This window comes from Dipodomys spectabilis, unplaced genomic scaffold, assembly GCF_019054845.1.
Source record: "Dipodomys spectabilis isolate Male_0828 unplaced genomic scaffold, ASM1905484v1 ptg000095l, whole genome shotgun sequence".
Lineage (NCBI taxonomy): Eukaryota > Metazoa > Chordata > Mammalia > Rodentia > Heteromyidae > Dipodomys > Dipodomys spectabilis.
The window spans coordinates 1837258-1852312 of record NW_024870772.1 but is presented as its reverse complement, the minus strand read 5'-3'; the positions used below and the strand labels follow the sequence as shown (position 1 = coordinate 1852312).

Sequence of the window (15055 nt, the reverse complement as noted above, 5' to 3'; positions counted from 1 at the left end):
TGCTTAAAAGAATACCTGACATGGAATAATATTACACATTTTAACACTGTTGCTTTCTAAAAGATAGTTACTCGGCTATCATGTCTTCCGTGGAACTTGTCAGCCTAAGTAAGAAAATGATATATTAAGGTCATCATCTTCAGAGGGATTCATTTCACTCTTGTTAATTGTATATTTTAAAGTGTTTTTTTTTTCCTTTTAGAAATTATACCTTCTAAGGAATTCTTTGTACCAATGTCTATCACCCTATGATTTTCTTTCCACTCAATTCTTTGTGTTTTGTGTATGTTACATGGTTTTTGTGTATGTGTTACATTTTGGAAAACAATTTTATGTAATACCATTGTAGTGGCTTTTAAAACATTCCGTTCCATGAGCTGTGATATACAAATGAGGATATGTAAATACTCAGATATGCACCTACAGAAGCTGTGACATATAACCTCCTATTTGGGTATATATTTCCACCTTACCCATTAAAAAATATCTATCTATGATCCTTTACTAGATTATGGTTATTTTTTAAAAAGTGCTAGACCATACGTTGCTTTTAAGAATAAATGATCACCCAGTAACGTGGTCTAAGTAAAATATTCTCTCTTTTAATTATGTAGTCCTCCTCGCCATCCTCATCACAGCCTCATTCTAGCCACTGCAGAACGAAGGCCTCATCATTGTGTCACCATGCATCCCTGCCCTGGGTCAAACGTAACCATGTAGGCCCTGCAAAGGCTACCAGTCCATCTCTCCGTCTTCGTCGCTGGCGACCCTTCTTACGCCTACCATCTTTGGGTCTCCATTCTGTTGTAAGTGTAGTCAATCTTCCATCTCTTCTTCCAGTGACGAGGGCAGGCCTTTTCCCCACCCCTTTAAATGTCTTCAGTCTTCAACGTGCTTTTCTCTTGGTTCACTAGTCCATTAGCTTTTTCTCCACCAGTAAGATTGCAAACATAATCTCTATGCTTTGCAGTCTTCCTTGACTTTTGCCAATGCCTTGGTGAACATCCATCTTTCCACTCCATTTCCTGCAAACATAAGGGCACCTGCTTGTTGATTCGGACCAACATTCATGATAATGTTTCTGTTTCTGTCTGTTTGTAAAGTGAATGTGTGTTTTCTTACTCTTTGGCTTTCTGATTTCATTTTGCCTTGGGTCAACAAATGCTGTGTACCTTCTGTGTTCTTTGCCATCTGTGACTTAATTTTTGTTATTATTATATTTCTGAGCAGGTCTAGTTTCTTGCCGTGCTCTGGGGTCACTTTTCTTATACTATCCTTAATCTAAATCCTTCAGGGGGTAGGGTGTTTCTTCTAAGCCATTTTATTCCCTGAGGTGGCTCAGGTGCTTGGTTTAATCTTGATCCAATCTTCCCTGCCTATTCAGTTTCTAAAGATCTCTTTCTAGTAGGAGGTGAGGATTTTTTTCCTTGGGTATTGATATAGGCTTCCCACAAATACTATAATTTCTCTTTCAAAGGCTAAAAATGTTTACAGACTATTAAAAAGTACACTGGCTTTTTAAAAATAATCTTGCTAATTATCTTAAATGTTCTGGTTAATGATTGAATTCTAATAATTCTCATAATTGAAATAAACTGCAGAACAAAGAACCTATAAGTTTTGTATTTCCCATGTTTTAGACTGTTAAGGGCAATGACTGTAGTTTGGTGGAGCCCACCTAGAAATGTAGTATTACTGACTGAAAGCATTGATGTGTGCCATGCATTTATAAGAAACTTGATATTTCTACAAAGCAATATGAGTTTTGAAGCCAAAGGATGACTGATTACTCATACATTTTAGCACCTAAAAATAAAAATCACCAGGCAGTAATGGCTCATACCTACTTGAGGCCAGCCTGAGCCAGAAAAGTTTTCAGTACCTGTTCCTCTCCCCCATCCTTCTCAACAGAGAGCTGGGTGCAGTGGAATACACCTGTCAATTATAGCTACAACAGGGAAGCCTAAAATAGGCAGATCTCAGTCTAGGCGGGTACCTGAGCAGGAAGTGAGACCCAAGAATTACCAGCACTCAAAAGAACTAGGTATGGCTCAGCAGTAGAATGCCTCTCTAGTAAGCATGAGGCCTTGAGTTCAAACCTAGTATTAAAAGAAAAGGTGATGTTAAACATTTTCTCTACCTTATATACCTTCTTAGGACTGTACTCAGATTATGATGTAGAATTGACATTTTTCCTTAAACATTTGTTTCCACAATATTATTATGACCTATAAATATCATTGTACTTAAACTGGGTATCAACAGAATGGTGTCCCTCTCTATTTCATTGTCCTCTATATGGGTTATATCATTCATTTGCCATTTTAATTCATCCTCCATTCGATATTTGTTGCCTCTCTACTGTGCTATATAGTGTTTGACAGTGAGAGATACAAGGTGAATTCAGTGAATAAAGGAGATTCTAATTTTGCCAATTCTGATTAGGGGGAAATTGATTTAATTCTAAATATGAATAATTTATTTTGTACTGAAAAAATTCAGAATATAACAGCATATCATAAATTTTGACATTTTCAGCTTTATGTTTATATGTAGTGCTGATCATTGCTTGATATTAAGTCCATTGCTCTTAAGCTTCATAAGTATTTTCATAAGTGGCTAGTGTTATGTTTTAGAGCCATATTGTATGAGTTTTATACCAAATTCCGTTACTTGTTCTTTGTAAATCAGAATATATTACTTAATGCTTCTGGCTGAGATTTTTAATCTTTTAAAGTAAAGTGGATATGATCTATTAACTTTTTTAATATGATCATATTACTTTATGATCATATATTGGCCACTACATATAAAGTACTTAAAACAGTGTCTGTTATACTAAGTACCATATAACTATATTAAATTTAATTGCATTTTTAAGGTGTGAAATGTATATTTGGCCTGTAATGTCTGTCTATTTGCATTGTTGCATCTCTTTTTATTCTTTGAGATAACTAATATACTCTTGCTAGGAAATTTAAACTATAGTTTTAAAAATCTAAACAAAAATATAGCAATGTGTAGCCTGTTTTTTTTTTCTTTTCTATTATTGGTCACTTTCTGGAATAAAACACTTGCTGGAATTAGCTTGTTACTCTTTTTTTAGTGGAAAGAAAGTGGCAGTATATTAGGAAAGAGATTCGTTTATTAGGAAAGAAATATACTTTCAATAAACTAAAAATCTCTCTAGGGTGAGAATACCTTTACTAGAATAATCTTTGAGTTGATGAGTAATTGCAGTCTAGAAATCATTTGAATTTGACCAAAGACCAAGAATCATGTTACAGACATTGAGATTTTATAGGTAGTTTAAAATTTATAATCTTTACTTTTATGATACTTTGAAGCCTTTCATACCTTTTTAGAGACTTGTTTTTTGTTTCTGTTTCTGTTTGTTTTGAGACAGGGTATTGCTATATAGCCCAGGCTGGCCTGGAATTTACAATCTTCCTCCCTCAACCTTCCAAGTGCTTGGATTTCAGGCGTGCCCCCCTACACCAAACTTCAGATTTGTCTTTTTAGTATACACATTTGGATGAAAGGTACAATGACATTCAAATTTGGTTCACTCAATTTAGTAGTTGCTTACACTGTGAAAATGTAGTATTAATACTGAAATAATATACAGGCTTCTATAATACTTAACAGTTTACAAAGTACCTTCAAAGATCTCATTTAAACACCAAGACAAGGTAGACAAGAAGCCCAAGGCTCTCAGGTTGGGTACATACTGATTTTCTGACTCCAATTGTACTTACTTTACCTGTAGCATAATGGTACTTTGCAGGCAAAATATGAAAGATAGAAGCATGTGATGCATACTTCCTAAGATGTTAAAGTACTTATGGAAATGCAATAGCTTGAAATACTTTAAATACTTTTGGAAAGTCATGTTAAAATGAATAAAACAAGAGTATGTCCCAGTTAAGTTCAAAATACCTGTTTTGTTTTGTTGTGTGTGTGCATGTGTGCACTTGCACACGCATGTCAGTGCCAGTATGGGGCTTGACCTCAGGGCCTCATGATCTTGCTTAGCTTTTTTGCTCAAGGTTAGTACTCTCCTACTTGTGCCTCACTTCTGGTTCTAGCTTTATTTCTGGTTAGTTGGAGAAAAATTTGGATTTGTGTACCCGACTAGCTTCAAACCTTAATCCATAGATCTCAGCCTCCAACACAAGGCTTAAGTACAAAATTATTTCCAGCATTTCTCTTTTAGAATTATATTTGTAATTTGTAGAATTGCTTTAGAGTCAGCCTTGAAAAATTGAATTTCTGTCTGGCCACTGGTGGCTCTTGCCTATAATCGTAGCTACTTTAGGATGCTAAGACACAAGGATCAAGCCTCAAAGCCAACCCAAGCAGACAAATCCAGAAGCATCTTACATTCAATTAATGAGAAAAATGCCTGACTGGAGATGAGGCTCAAGTGTAGATTGCCAACTGTGAGCAAAGAGAACATAAGGCCCTGAGTTCAAGTCCCAGTACCAATGTACGCATATATGCGTGTGCACACACACACACACACATACACATACTCAAATCGAAAAAAAAAAAAATATTGGATTCTCCTTTAGTCACCAATAAAATAATGATATTGAGTTGAATAATCACTAACGTTGTTGGATATAAAAAAGTAAAGAACCCTATTATCACAACTTTATGTGTTTTAAGAAATACTGTATTTAAGGAAGGATTAGGGGCTGGGAATGTAGCTTAATGGAAGAGTGCTTGCTAGCATGCATGAAACCCTGGGTTCGATTCCTCAGTACCACATACACAGAAAAAGCCTTAAGTGGTGCTGTGGCTCAAATGGTAAAGCACTAGCCTTGAGCAAAAAGGTCAGAGACAGTGGTTAGGCCCTGAGTTCAAGTCCCAGGATTGGCAGGAAAAAAAAAAAAAAAGGATTAGGCTTTTGTCCAAGCCAATAGATAGAAAGCACAAGGAGGCATATTTTAGCCTCATTATGAGAAATGGATTGCGGCAAACTTCGTGGCAATGCCCTTGTCATGTGAGGAGCTATAACATGAGGAGCTATGGAGTACTAAATCAGTGGTTAAACCAGATAACCTTGATTCCTCCTAACTATGGAATTCTTTAGTTAGAATATAGGTAGGAAGAGCTAGTTTGCCATACCAGTTTATGTGGATTTTTTTTCCATTAATAATTTGAGGGAAATCTCAGAAGACTAATGATACTGGGTGAGTCACTGTATCGGCAAATACTTTAGAACCATTCTGTAAATCTTACAAAATATACCTTTTAATTTACAACAATTGGAAATGTGTAATTACTTAAAAGTGAAAATCGAATTTTTTTTTAGGTTAAGACACTACTTTACTAAAAGCATATTATAGGCCCAATGCCAGGCCCTGGCCTGGAATCCTTCCTACTCAAAAGGCTGATATCTGTGGATTGCAGTTCAAAGGCAGCCCAGGCAGGAAAATCTGTGAGACTCTTATGTCCCATTAATCACCAAAAGCCAGAAATAGATTGGTGGCTTAAGTGGTAACACTAGCCTTGAGCAAAAAAGCTCAGGGACAGTGCCCAGGCCCTGAGTTCAAGCCCCAGGACTTAACAAAAAATATTGTGTCTACTTCCATTTAACAATGAGTGTATTTCATTCAGACCAATTAGATTTGATGATTAGCTAACATATATTATAGTTAGCAGTGTAATTACTGCACATTATAAAGTATAAGTTAGTGTATTGCTTTTGTACAACTTATTTGGATGTTTAAAAAATGTAAATATTGCCCATGCCAATTGAATTTGATGAGCTGAGAAACATAGATATGTTTTAAATTTCAAATTAGTCACTTTAAGAGTCAAAGAAAGGGTGAGAAAAGTCATAGATTTAAAGGACGTGTCCTTCAGTTTGTTCTAAGTTTTTTTTCTCCATTTTAATCATCAGAGCTTATTCTCTCATTTATTTATTGTTAAGCCCTTTAAATCTAGAGTGAGTAAAACAATTATTTTATTCCATGACTATTCATAGTGCCTTATTGTAAACATAAGATTATTAAGGTCAGGTCATTAAGGGAACGTTTTAATACCTTAAATTTTTAACTTAAAAAGAGTTTGTAGATTCTCTAATATTGGAATTATTAAAAGTGTTTTAACTTTATTCTTTTGAATATTTAAAAAATTAACAAATCTGATTATACATTTATTTCATTTAGCAAGAATGTACATACAGTACTAGCAGTGGAATTTGTAAAGTGAAAAAGTCTTTGTCTTTACATCAGTTGGGACTGAGAAAGACATACCTTAATTATTGTTTTCTGTGCTGATAGACGAACACATTGTCAAAACAGGCCACATACTCTCTCCATCATATCCTTGTAATAAGCCTTAAATTATATTGGATGAATATTCTCTTACATAATTGATATTATTTGTACATGTTTCTGTGTACTTGATTGACTACTAAAATATATAATATGTGTTTTCCCCTCCTATTTCAGGCACCAAGCCTAGATGAGAAAGTAGATCTTCATTTTATTGCATTAGTTCATGTAGATGGGCATCTCTATGAATTAGGTAAGAACTGTTTTAATTTTCCTGGGGAGAGAAATGCTAAATCTCTACTGTAAAAAAATAATTGATATTTATTGTTTATTTACAGTTGATTAATTGAAAAATTAGGTTGGCTTAAGGTCAATTTTCTTCTTAATATTTTTTACTGTAAAAAGATTTTTTTTTTCTTTTTGTCGGTTGTGGGGCCTCAACTCTGGGCTTGGCGCTGTCCCTCAGCAATTCAGCTCAAGGCTAGCACTCTCTCTACCACTTGAGCCACAGCGCCACTTCTGGCTTTTTCTGCTAATGTGGTGCTGAGGAAACAAACCCGGGGCCTTATGCATGCAAAGCAAGCACTCTACCACTGAGCCAACTTCCCAGTCCCTGTAAAAAGAATTTTTTGATGTTTAACCATCTTACAATTCATGCGAAAATTCCACAAATGAGCAAAAATATGTATATTTGTGTGCCACTTTTTTGGCAAATGTCATAATTTCATTTTTCTTTATAGCTGAGTAATACTCCGTGGCATCTATGTGCCATTTTCTTTTTGTGTTTGTGTATGTGTGTGTGTGTGTGTGTGTGTGTGTGTGTGTGTGTGTGTGTGTGTGTGTGTGTGTCAGTCGTGGGGCCTGAACTCTGGGCCTGGGTGCTATCCCTCAGCTCTTCAGCTCAAGGCTAGTGCTCTACCACTTGAGCCACAGCCCCACTTCTGGTTTTTTCTGCTTATGTGGTATTGAGGAATCGAACCCAGGGCCTCATGCATGCAAGGCAAGCACTCTACCACTGTGTTACCTTCCCAGCCCCGTGTGTCTGTCATATTTCTTTTACCCATTGGGTATATAGGTCAATTATGCAGGTTTCTCTCTTGTGTATTCATTTGTACTCCTTCAGATATGGACCTGAGAGGTTTTATATACATACGTACATACATATATATATATATATATATTTCAGGATCCTAAGGTACATCTAGTTTTAGTTTTTTTGTTTTTGTTTTTGTCAGTTCTAGGATTTGAACTCAAAACCTCATAATTGCTTGGTGCTCTTCTTTTGAGCCATATTTCCAGCCAGATTTTTTGCAGCTTACTTTGGAGATAGAATCTGGTGAACTTTTCTACACTTGCTGGCTTTCAACCAAAATTCTGTGGATCTCAGCCTCCCGAGTAGCTAGTTTACAAGTAGGAGCAATCACCACCAGCTACTTTTAGTTTCTTAAGAAACCTCCAGCTGAGTACTAGTAGCTCATACCTATAATCCTAGCCACTCAAGAGGCTGAGATCTGAGAATTGTGGTTGGAAGCCAGCTCATCGCCAATTAACCACTAGAAACTGGAAGTGGAGCTGTGGCTCAAACTGGTAGAGCACTAGCCTTGAGAGAAAAAACAAAAAACAAAAAACTCAGGGACATTGCTCAGGCCCTGAATTCAAGCCCCACGACTGACCAAAATCAAAAAACAAAAACAAAAACCTCTATACTGATGTCTGTAATGGTTGCTAATTTTTCATATTTGTAGGAATTAAAGCTAATATTTATTTACAATAAAATTCTATTCATGATGATTTCAGCTTTCAAACATGAAAGTAACACATAGATAACCCATTTAAAACATGTTTTAAATGATATATCCTCACTATTGGTAAAGAAAAATGAAAGGTATAGCACATTATTCTGTAAAAACTGCTAACTGTTCAACCGTGTCTATTTTCCACAGATGGGCGGAAACCATTTCCAATTAACCATGGGAAAACTAGTGATGAAACATTATTAGAGGTAACAATAAAACTTTTTGGCTCATTTAAAGTGTTATTGATAGTCTTTACCCTCTGTAAAACATCTCTAGGGATTTTTTTGTATAACATTTCCTCTGTATTCAGATGTTTCTTTGTCCTTGATCTTTTAAAAAAAATCCCCAAACAAAAATTGAAACTAGTATTAAAAATGAAATATTTCTAGAGTTCTTTGTTTGAACAAATGTCACATTTGAAAAAGACAAAAACAGTGTTGAGTTGTTTATTATGTCCCACAGATTTCATTAAATGCCAGATATCAGTTGTATCTTGTTCGTAATTTTACTTTTTATTATCTTTAAAAAGTCACTTAACAAAACAGCTTACGAATACAATGCATCTTTTTTTTTTTTTTTGCCAGGCCTGGGTCTTGAACTCTGGGCTTGGGTGCTGCCTTGAGCTTCTTTTGCCCAAGACTAGCACTCTACCACTTGAGCCACAGTACCACTTCTGGCTTTTTCTGTGTATGTCGTACTGAGGAATCGAATTCAGGACTTTATGCACGGGAGGGAAGCACTCTAATATTAAGCCACATTCCCAATACAACGCATCTTGATCAGTGTCATCCCCTTCAATATTGTCACTCCCTTTGACCTACCTCTTTGCTTATTTTTCTTAGATTGGTAGTATATACAATCATTCTTTGGGCTGATACTGGTGCTTGAACTCAGGGCCTGGGTGCTGTCCCTGAGCTTTTTTTGCTCAAGGTTAGTACTCTGACACTTGAGCCACAGCTCCACTTTGGGCTTTTTGCTGGTTAATTGGAGATCAGCCTATTCTGGCTTTGAAAAGTGATCCTTAGATCTCAGCTTCCTGGGTAACTAGGATTATATGTGAACCACCAGCTCCAAGTTTTCTACAGTGATTTCTTGAGTGCATTTTCTACTCTTCCCCTCTTCATTTTTCTACCCCTCTCCCCTTGGCCTCACCCCTATCCCCTCATGAACATACCCATTTCTTGGTGCTGATTTTATTGGGCTTTGACCTAGTCTTCTAAAAAATTGTACCAAAAAAAAAAAAAAAGAAAAAAAATTGTACCAATTGAGCTCTCCATAGGCTTTATTATATGTTAATTCATTTGTAATGACTTGCATACCGCCCAACGTTTTTACTTCTAGATTCATAGGTACATTCTATCTAACACAAATGAAGGAAACTGCAGTCTTGGTTTCTCTTCACTTAATATAATTTTCTCCAAGTCTTTCCATTTCCTTATGAATTGTACAATATCATTCTAATGAGTAAAATTCTATTGGGTATATATACTACATTTTCTTGTTGATCCTAATTTTAGAGATGTTGAGATATTGTGAAGTTACGTACCTTATAATGAATAAGATATATATCAAGTTAAAATGTTAAGAAAGAATACTTACTACATCTTATACTTTTGTGCTAAACAAATTAAGCCACCAACAAATTGTTTTAAAAATATTCAGCTTGGGGCTGGGAAAGTGGCTCAGTGGGTAGAGTGCTTGCCTTGCATGCATGAGGCCCTGAGTTCGATTCCTCAGCACCACATAAGCAAAAAGAAGCCGGAAGTGGCGCTGTGGCTCAAGTGGTAGAGTGCTAGCCTTGAGATGAAGAGCTGAGGGACAGCGCTCAGGCCCAGAGTTCAGGCCCCACGACCGGACCCAAAAAAAAAAAAAAAAAAATATTCAGCTTTTCATTTGGAAAAGGAGTGTAAAACTTAGTGTGAACTAAAAAAAAATATGAAACGATTATCATTTGTTAGTAAAACATGTTTTTGAACTATACTTTTTTTCCATAGGATGCCATTGAAGTTTGCAAGAAGTTCATGGAGCGTGACCCTGATGAACTAAGGTTTAATGCAATTGCTCTTTCTGCAGCATAGCCAGACGATAATGGAAACACCAAATACTGTATTATTTGCGACAGAAGTTAAATTCCCGCTGCCATACACTAACTCAAAATTTTTGATATTTTCACTAACTTGACTGATTAAACTTTATGTGAATTAAACTTTGTATTAACTTGTGTTTTATGTTATTTTTGCTGCCAAGTTAAAGGTGCAGTTCTTTAAGAATTCATCTTGTTTGATGACTAGCAATAGGGTTCTTAATTTTTTTGTTTTAGATTTCACGAGAGATGGCACAATTTCCATCTGCATAGTATGAATGTATATCATGTCATATATGTTCTGACATTCAGAAAGCATTTGTAGAACATCTACCTGTCACAAGATGGATGCTGTTTTAGTTGTAAGAGTTACTTACAACTAGGAACACCATAGTCAACATAGTCACTGAATTCACATTCTTTAACAAGAAATAATGAACACGTGCTATAATAGATGTTGGTCAGAGGATTGAAGTAGACTTTGTGTTATAGTGACTGTATAGATAGCTTTAGCTCTTGTCACTAAAGCTCTGTGAAGAGTTGACTCGCAAATTGAGACTGGAATGCCAAAAACAAGTAGCAAACCATAAAAGTTGTGGGCAAAAGCAGAGAGAATAACTAATGCATTCTGTGAGGCAGAAGACTCTTTCAGTATTATAAGACCTGATAGAAAGGTTTGAGTGACTAGAGTTTAGAAAGCAGTTAGAGTAGAAAGAGATGAGGTCAGTGGAGGTGCTTAATAAAAAGAAAGAGGCATTTGGATTTATTTCAAGGTTGTTTTGTTTTTTTGTTTGTTTGTTTTTGTTAGTGATGGATCTTGAACTCTGGACCTGGGTACTGTCCCTGAGCTCTTCAGCTCAAGGTGAACACTACCACTTAAGCACCACTTCCAGTTTTCTGGTGGTTAATTGGAGATAAGAGTCTCATGGACTTTCCTGCCAAGGTTGGCTTTGAAACCTGATCCTCAGATCTCACCCTCCTGAGTAGCTAAGATTACAGGTGCAAGTACATTTTAACTTTGAAAGATTATACCGACAACTTTATGCCGACAACTTTATGGAGAGTATATGAGGGGACTCCAGCTCAAGAATATTGACTTATGAGTGGCCCACCATACTAGCTTATTGAGAGATACTGATGGCTGGGCCTTTAAAATGAGAGTCAATTTGGGGTATACTTTGAAGAAGAAGAGCTTCTATGGACCTTAAAATGCAAATGGAAGTGTGTGATATAGCATGGAAGCATGGAAGCATGTGATTGCCATGATAGCGATGTTTTATATTTTTGTGGGAATATTTTGGTGGTTACTTGGGTATATGCATTTATCACAACTTATAAATTCTATACTTAACATCTGTTCTTCACTGTACATACATTTTACCTCCAATACAAAACAGCAACAACATAAACAACTGAGTTGGAACAAATGTAGTAATAGAAAGGCTAGCTTTGTCCAGAATGAAATTGTAGACCAGTAATTAAGTGTAGATGTTCATATATGAGTCACTGAATTAATGTGAATTCTTGAGGCAGTCATCGGGGTGGAGTGGTTTTTAGGAAGAATATTATGGCAGTGACTTGCAGAATGAATCAAGTCTTTGTTACTCAAAAGGTGGTTGTGTCACTATTATGTGGGAACTTGTTAGAAATGAAGAATTTCAGGCCCTACCCCCAGAACTTGCTTTTCTAACAAGACCCCCAAGTGATTCATAGGCACATTAAGTTTGGGAAACATAGATTATAAAAGACATGCTATATAATAAAGATCACTTTAGAGGATATAAATAACATTTACCACCTTTCTATGGGTAAAGTGATGGCAATAGGGACGAAGAAGTAATTTGAAATGAATTCAGTAAAGTGATTGTGTGTGCATGGTACTTTTGTCATGCCAATAATAACTTCTATTACACTGTATGTTGTAGGCATATCTATCCTGTTTAAATAGTTCTAAGCAGTTTGCTGTCTGTTGACTTGTTGGATTTCTCTTACCGTATAATTTCTTAAATATAATGGCAAAATACTCAGGACTTATATAATTTCCCAAAGTTTACTATGAAGAGCACTGGTTTTCCAGGCTCTTAATAGGCAAGAAGGATTATGCAGTATCTTTTGAAAACATTAGGTTATGGGGTTGGGAACGTGGCTTAGTTGTAGAGTGCTTGCCTAGCATGCATGAAGTTCTGGGTTTGATTCCCCAGTACCACATAAACAGAAAAAGCCAGAAGTGATGCTGTGGCTCAAGTGGTAGAGTGCTAGGCCTCAAGCACAGGCTCTTAGTTCAAGCTACAGGACTGGCAAAAAAAAAAAAAAAAAAGCATGATGAAAACATTAGGTTAAATAGTTTTTTTAAAAAGTGTGGTTGGTTCATGCCTATAATCCTAGCTACTCAGAAGGCTGAGATCTGAGGACTGAGATTTGAAGCCAACCCAGGCACGAAAGTTTGTGAGACTCTCATCTCCAATTAATCACCAAAAAGCCAGAAGTGGAACTGTGGCTTGGGTGTTAGAATGCTATCCTTCAGCAAAAATAAGCTCAGGGTCAGTGTGCAGGCCATGAGTTCAAGCTCCAGAACCTGGACACACACACTCTCTCACGTTATAGAGCTATTGAGTAGATAGGACAATTGCAGATTGCTTCAGGTTTTAAAATATGTTTTGTGTATTTTTTAGGCATTTTATGAAGAACACTTGGGACTGGCATTCTTGGGCACACAGGAGGGTGATAGTCCTGTCAGTAGACAAAAATAACACATTTAGTAATAATTACTTTGTATTAGAGAGTCATGAATTGGGGTGAACTACATGCTACAAAATAGAATGAGCATTCCCAGTAGGCAATATACACGAGTTAATTTGTAGGGTGAAAAACAAGGAAATTGAACAGTAGGAAATATCAATATCAGATTACTTTTTCATAAGGGCTAAACAGTGGGTATCCTTATGTTCATTCAGGTAGACTGGAATTGTCTGCTTTTATATAAAAATAAAAAACTCATTTGTTTTGAGATCTGCTTCCTTAGAAGTTTCACTTTGATCATGTGGATTTGATACAGGTGACTCCATTTTGGTTTGGTCTGCTGAACTTAGTGCAGCCCAGATAACAGCTTCTCATAATTATAACCAACAGGCCCCATGAAGTATACAACTGGAAACATTTTTTCTTGTTGCTTCCTTCTTGGGTTGTTTAGCACTGTAATCTTTCCTAAGCTGTGTTCCCGAGTGGTTCGTCAACTTGTAAAAACATGGCACTTGTAGAAGAGATTAGTTTATATCAGTTGGTAACTTGTGGAGATCCTAAGGCCAATCACCAGGATAGACGTGGGGAAAATGGAGCTAAAACTGGAATTGAAACCATGCTTCACTTTGCAGCCTTTGGGAACTGATGAAACATTTTTCACCATGTCTAATGATTTGCTTTAAATTATTTGAAACTTTGGATCGCCAGCACTACTAGGAAAAAAAATGGAACACACAGAAGAGTTTTTATGAGCTCCATAATTAGTGTCTAATATCTTCCATGTTAATCTGCAACTAAAAAATGGAAGTTTTCTGAATTCAGAACTGTGGCAAATCAAATTTAAGATATCTTAGAATGATTTATCATCTTATAAAATATTTAAACAGAATGAAATTTATTTGATTCAGAGATTTCTGTAAGTTTTATCATTGGACAACCTGCATATTCAATGAAAATAATACCATGTAAAAAATGTTTAGCACTGATGCTTTATTACTATAGCTTTCAAATGAAGTGTCTAAAGGCTTAAGATTTCTCTATTGGTGCTTATAGGATTATAGAGAAGCATATTTCCATCACTTAACAGAAAATGTTCCTGTTTAGGAATCCTACACATGTATGAATATATGTACATTTGTGTATATTTACATATATATGTGCATGCATCCATGTATGTGGGTTTCATAACCTGAGGTCCAATCAACTGTGCATTGAAAATACTGAAAATATTTTTATTGGTATACAGACTTTCTTGTTATTTCTCAAATGATATAACAACATAGCATTTAAATTGTATTAGAAATGACACATAAGAGGTAATTTAAGGCATACAAGAGGATGTACATAGGTTATGTTGTCTGAGGTGGGTGAGGAGCTAGCACCAATGCTACACAAATACTGAACTTACACATGCTCACATGCATTCATAGGCAGATACCTTTAGTCTAGATTATCTGTGTTAATTAAATCCTTAACTGACATTAAGGGAAACCTCTGAAAAGTGTAATGGTCATAAAAGATTTGGAGAGCTATTCTAGTTCCGTTTATACAGGTCAATCGTTTTCATTATGTAAGATTCTCTGGTAAGATTACCAAATGAGCCTTCCTTGTTTGTTTGCTTCACAAAATTGCTTCTACAAAGCTACTATGGAATACACTTTTCAGATAACAAAAGATTTTTTTAATTTCAAAATTTTTCCTTACAATGTGAACTACTATGATGTAGAAGATTGGGCATCATGAAGGGCATTTATTTTCTTGGTGCCTCTGGTGCCCATGTGTTACTCTTCTACCTTGCCTTTGTCTCATGTGGTCTCACTTGCTTTTACTTTTGAATAAATGTTTCTAAATCTTTCTTCAGATGTGTTTATTCAGTTCAGTGATTTAGGATATGTCTGTTACTTTTACCTACCTGATAGGTGAAAGCTCTCAGCATGAAATTTCAAGTTGGCTAACTAGATATCACATGGAACCTATAAGACAATGCGGCCTGTATATTCTGGTTGTTGAACTTGGGGCTTTGGCTCTGTCCCTGAGCTTTTTTCTTTTCTTTTTCTTTTTTGCTTAGTACTAGCAGTCTTATTTATCACTTGAGCCACAGCTCCACTTAAAGTTTTTTGATGGTTTGTTGGAGATAAACGTTTCACGGA

At 35.9% G+C, this 15055-nt stretch overlaps 1 protein-coding gene across 2 annotated transcripts in view; it reads left to right on the top strand.

The window, feature by feature from the left end:
• Uchl3 (ubiquitin C-terminal hydrolase L3) overlaps positions 1-10289 on the top strand; it is a 45700-nt gene extending 35411 nt beyond the window's left edge. The window contains exons 7-10 of one of the 2 annotated variants that reach the window (XM_042685775.1): positions 615-806; positions 6465-6540; positions 8231-8289; positions 10078-10289. In XM_042685775.1, the coding sequence (XP_042541709.1) occupies positions 615-806; positions 6465-6540; positions 8231-8289; positions 10078-10161 (411 nt within the window). In that variant the 3' untranslated portion in view covers positions 10162-10289. The remainder of the gene's footprint in view (positions 1-614; positions 807-6464; positions 6541-8230; positions 8290-10077) is intronic. The other variant, XM_042685776.1, reaches the window with a different exon arrangement.
• The last annotated feature ends 4766 nt before the right edge of the window (positions 10290-15055 follow it).